The sequence below is a fragment of the Orycteropus afer genome, unplaced genomic scaffold (assembly GCF_000298275.1).
Source record: "Orycteropus afer afer isolate SDZICR_OR568_19922 unplaced genomic scaffold, OryAfe1.0 scaffold00099, whole genome shotgun sequence".
NCBI classification, from domain to species: Eukaryota; Metazoa; Chordata; class Mammalia; order Tubulidentata; family Orycteropodidae; genus Orycteropus; species Orycteropus afer.
The window spans coordinates 5,137,961-5,140,334 of record NW_006921686.1 but is presented as its reverse complement, the minus strand read 5'-3'; the positions used below and the strand labels follow the sequence as shown (position 1 = coordinate 5,140,334).

Genomic DNA, 2,374 nt, shown 5'->3' with positions numbered 1-2,374 from the left:
GTGGTCATATAGGCTGAGGATCACATGGTCTACTAGTCCATTGGACTGTTTCCATGCGTCTTTGGTTTTCTTCATTCTTCTTTGCTCTGGATGTGGAGAGACCCATCATTGCATCTAGATGGCTATTTGCAAGCTTTTTCTTTTTTTTAATTTTTATTGTGATTTGGGTGAAAGTTTACAGAGCAAATTCATCTTCCACACAGCACTTTACATACATTTTGTCTTGTGACTTTGACTGTAATCTCCTACAATGCAACAGCTCTCCTCCCCCTCCCTCCCCATAGTTACCTCTTCCCTGTGTCCTTCCCTCCCATGCACTCCTGCCCCCTGAGCTATCTCCCTGTGCATACACAGCCCTTCTATTCTGCCATGATTGATCTCTCCAAGGAGTGTATCTGCCTAATATAAATGTTCAGCTCATAATGCCTGTCTTTTGTTTGGCTAGAAGCCACAGGAGTGGGTTCAATTCCAGACCTGAAGGGCAGCTGGGGCCATAGTCTCAGGGGTCCACAAGGCTCTATCAGACCAAGAAAACTGGTACCCCTTTTTGTGTGTGTGATTTTGAGTTTTGTTCCACATTGTTCTCCCAATCTATCCAGGATCTCCTACATAGATCCCCCTCAGAGTGGTTGACAGTGGTAGCCGGGTACTATCTAGTTCTTCTGGTCTCATAGTCATATAGTCTACAGATCACATGGTCTGCTAGTCCCTTGGACTAATTGTTTCCATGCGTCTCTGGCTTTCTTCATTCTTCTTTACTCTGGACAAGGAGAGACCCATCATTGCATCTAGATGGCTGCTTGCAAGCTTTTACTATCCCAGTCGCTACTCACCAAAGTAGAGGTGGAACGATGTTTTTGTGTAGTATGTTATGCCAATGAGCTTAATGGCCCCTGCGACCATGGTCCCAAGGGTTCCACAGGGGTTTCATGGCCGTTATCTCTACGGAAGCATCTCACCAGGCCTTTCCTCCACAGGAAAAAGAGAAGGAGAGAAAATGGGGTGGGGGGAGGAGAGGAGAAGGCAGAAAGAAAGATGGGAACAGAATGAAATAAGAGAAGAGGTAGAGAAAGAACAAAAGAAGTGAAAGATAGGGAAGGCAGGGTGGAAGGAGGTGGACAGTGGGACAGAGGGACCAGAGAGAGAAAACAGGATGGAGAAGCAGACCCACAGAGGAGCAGAGAGAAAGAGGATGTGGAGAGAGATGTGGGGCATGGAGGAGCGAAAGGCTTGGCAGCCAGAGTTAAGGCCCTGCCTGCTGGCAGATGGACCGCTCTGGGGCCCGCCACCTCCTGGCCTCGGCGGAGCTGCAGGGCTCGGAGCTACAGGGCACAGTGCACGATGGCAGGGCCCGCAGCCCTCCATACCAGCTGGACTCCCAGGGGCGCCTGGTGCTGGCTGAGGCCCAGATAGGCGACGAGCGGGACTACGTGTGTGTGGTGAAGGCTGGGGCAGCGGGCACTGCTGAGGCCACCGCACGGCTGCGCGTCTTCGGTGAGTGTCGAGGGGTTCCCTGGGGGTGGGGAGGCTGCGGAAGGGGCCCCTGATGCTAGCATCTTTTCCACAGCCAAACCAGAGCCCACTGAGGTTGAGCCCAACAAAGGCACACTGTCTGTGATGGAAGACTCGGCCCAGAAGGTACCTTGGGGTCGACATTGAGTCCAGGGTCCTGGGGAGGAAGGAGCCAGGGCCTGGGCAGAGGAGGGGCCTGGACTCCTGGGTCTGAGGGAGGAAAGAGTTGGGGGCCAGACGCCTAGATCTGAGGGAGAAGGGGGCTGGGGGACTGTACTCTTGTATCTGGGGGAGTAGAGGGCTGGGTTCTGAGGGAGCAGGGGGCTGGGGACCCTGACTTGAGTGAGTCCTGGCTCTAAGCTCAGGGCCACACCTGCGTCCCCCTCAGATTGCCACCTGCCTCAGCCAGAACGGGAACCCAGCCCCCCAGATCACGTGGTATCGGAACGGGCAGCGTCTGGAGGTGCCCATGGAGGTGAACTCGGGTGAGCGGCGCTGCAGCCACGGGAGTGAGTGGGTGGGGGGCAGCGGGGGGCTACTGACAGCCTCCCCCACCCTCTCCCAGATGGCTACATGGTCAGCCGCACCACCCGTGAGGCCTCGGGGCTGCAGTCCCTCACCAGCATCCTGTACCTCCGGCTCCACAAGGCCGACCGGGACGCCAGCTTCCACTGTGCTGCCCACTACAGCCAGCCCAGAGGCCGCCACGGCCGCCTGGACAGCCCGACCTTCCTCCTCACCCTGCACTGTGAGTCCACGCTCGCCCCGACCTTCCTCGTACAGAATTGTGTGCTGGCTTCTGACCTCTAACCTCTGACCCCTCATAGCACCCTGAACGCCACTGAGTTTTATGACTGAACAT

The 2,374-nt window shown here is 55.7% G+C and overlaps 1 protein-coding gene across 1 annotated transcript in view; it reads left to right on the top strand.

The window, feature by feature from the left end:
* Positions 1-2,374, top strand: part of BCAM (basal cell adhesion molecule (Lutheran blood group)) — a 16,622-nt gene that overhangs the window by 3,441 nt on the left and 10,807 nt on the right. The window contains exons 3-6 of the mRNA XM_007943084.1: positions 1,266-1,494; positions 1,568-1,638; positions 1,901-1,997; positions 2,078-2,260. Coding sequence (XP_007941275.1) covers positions 1,266-1,494; positions 1,568-1,638; positions 1,901-1,997; positions 2,078-2,260 — 580 coding nt within the window. The remainder of the gene's footprint in view (positions 1-1,265; positions 1,495-1,567; positions 1,639-1,900; positions 1,998-2,077; positions 2,261-2,374) is intronic.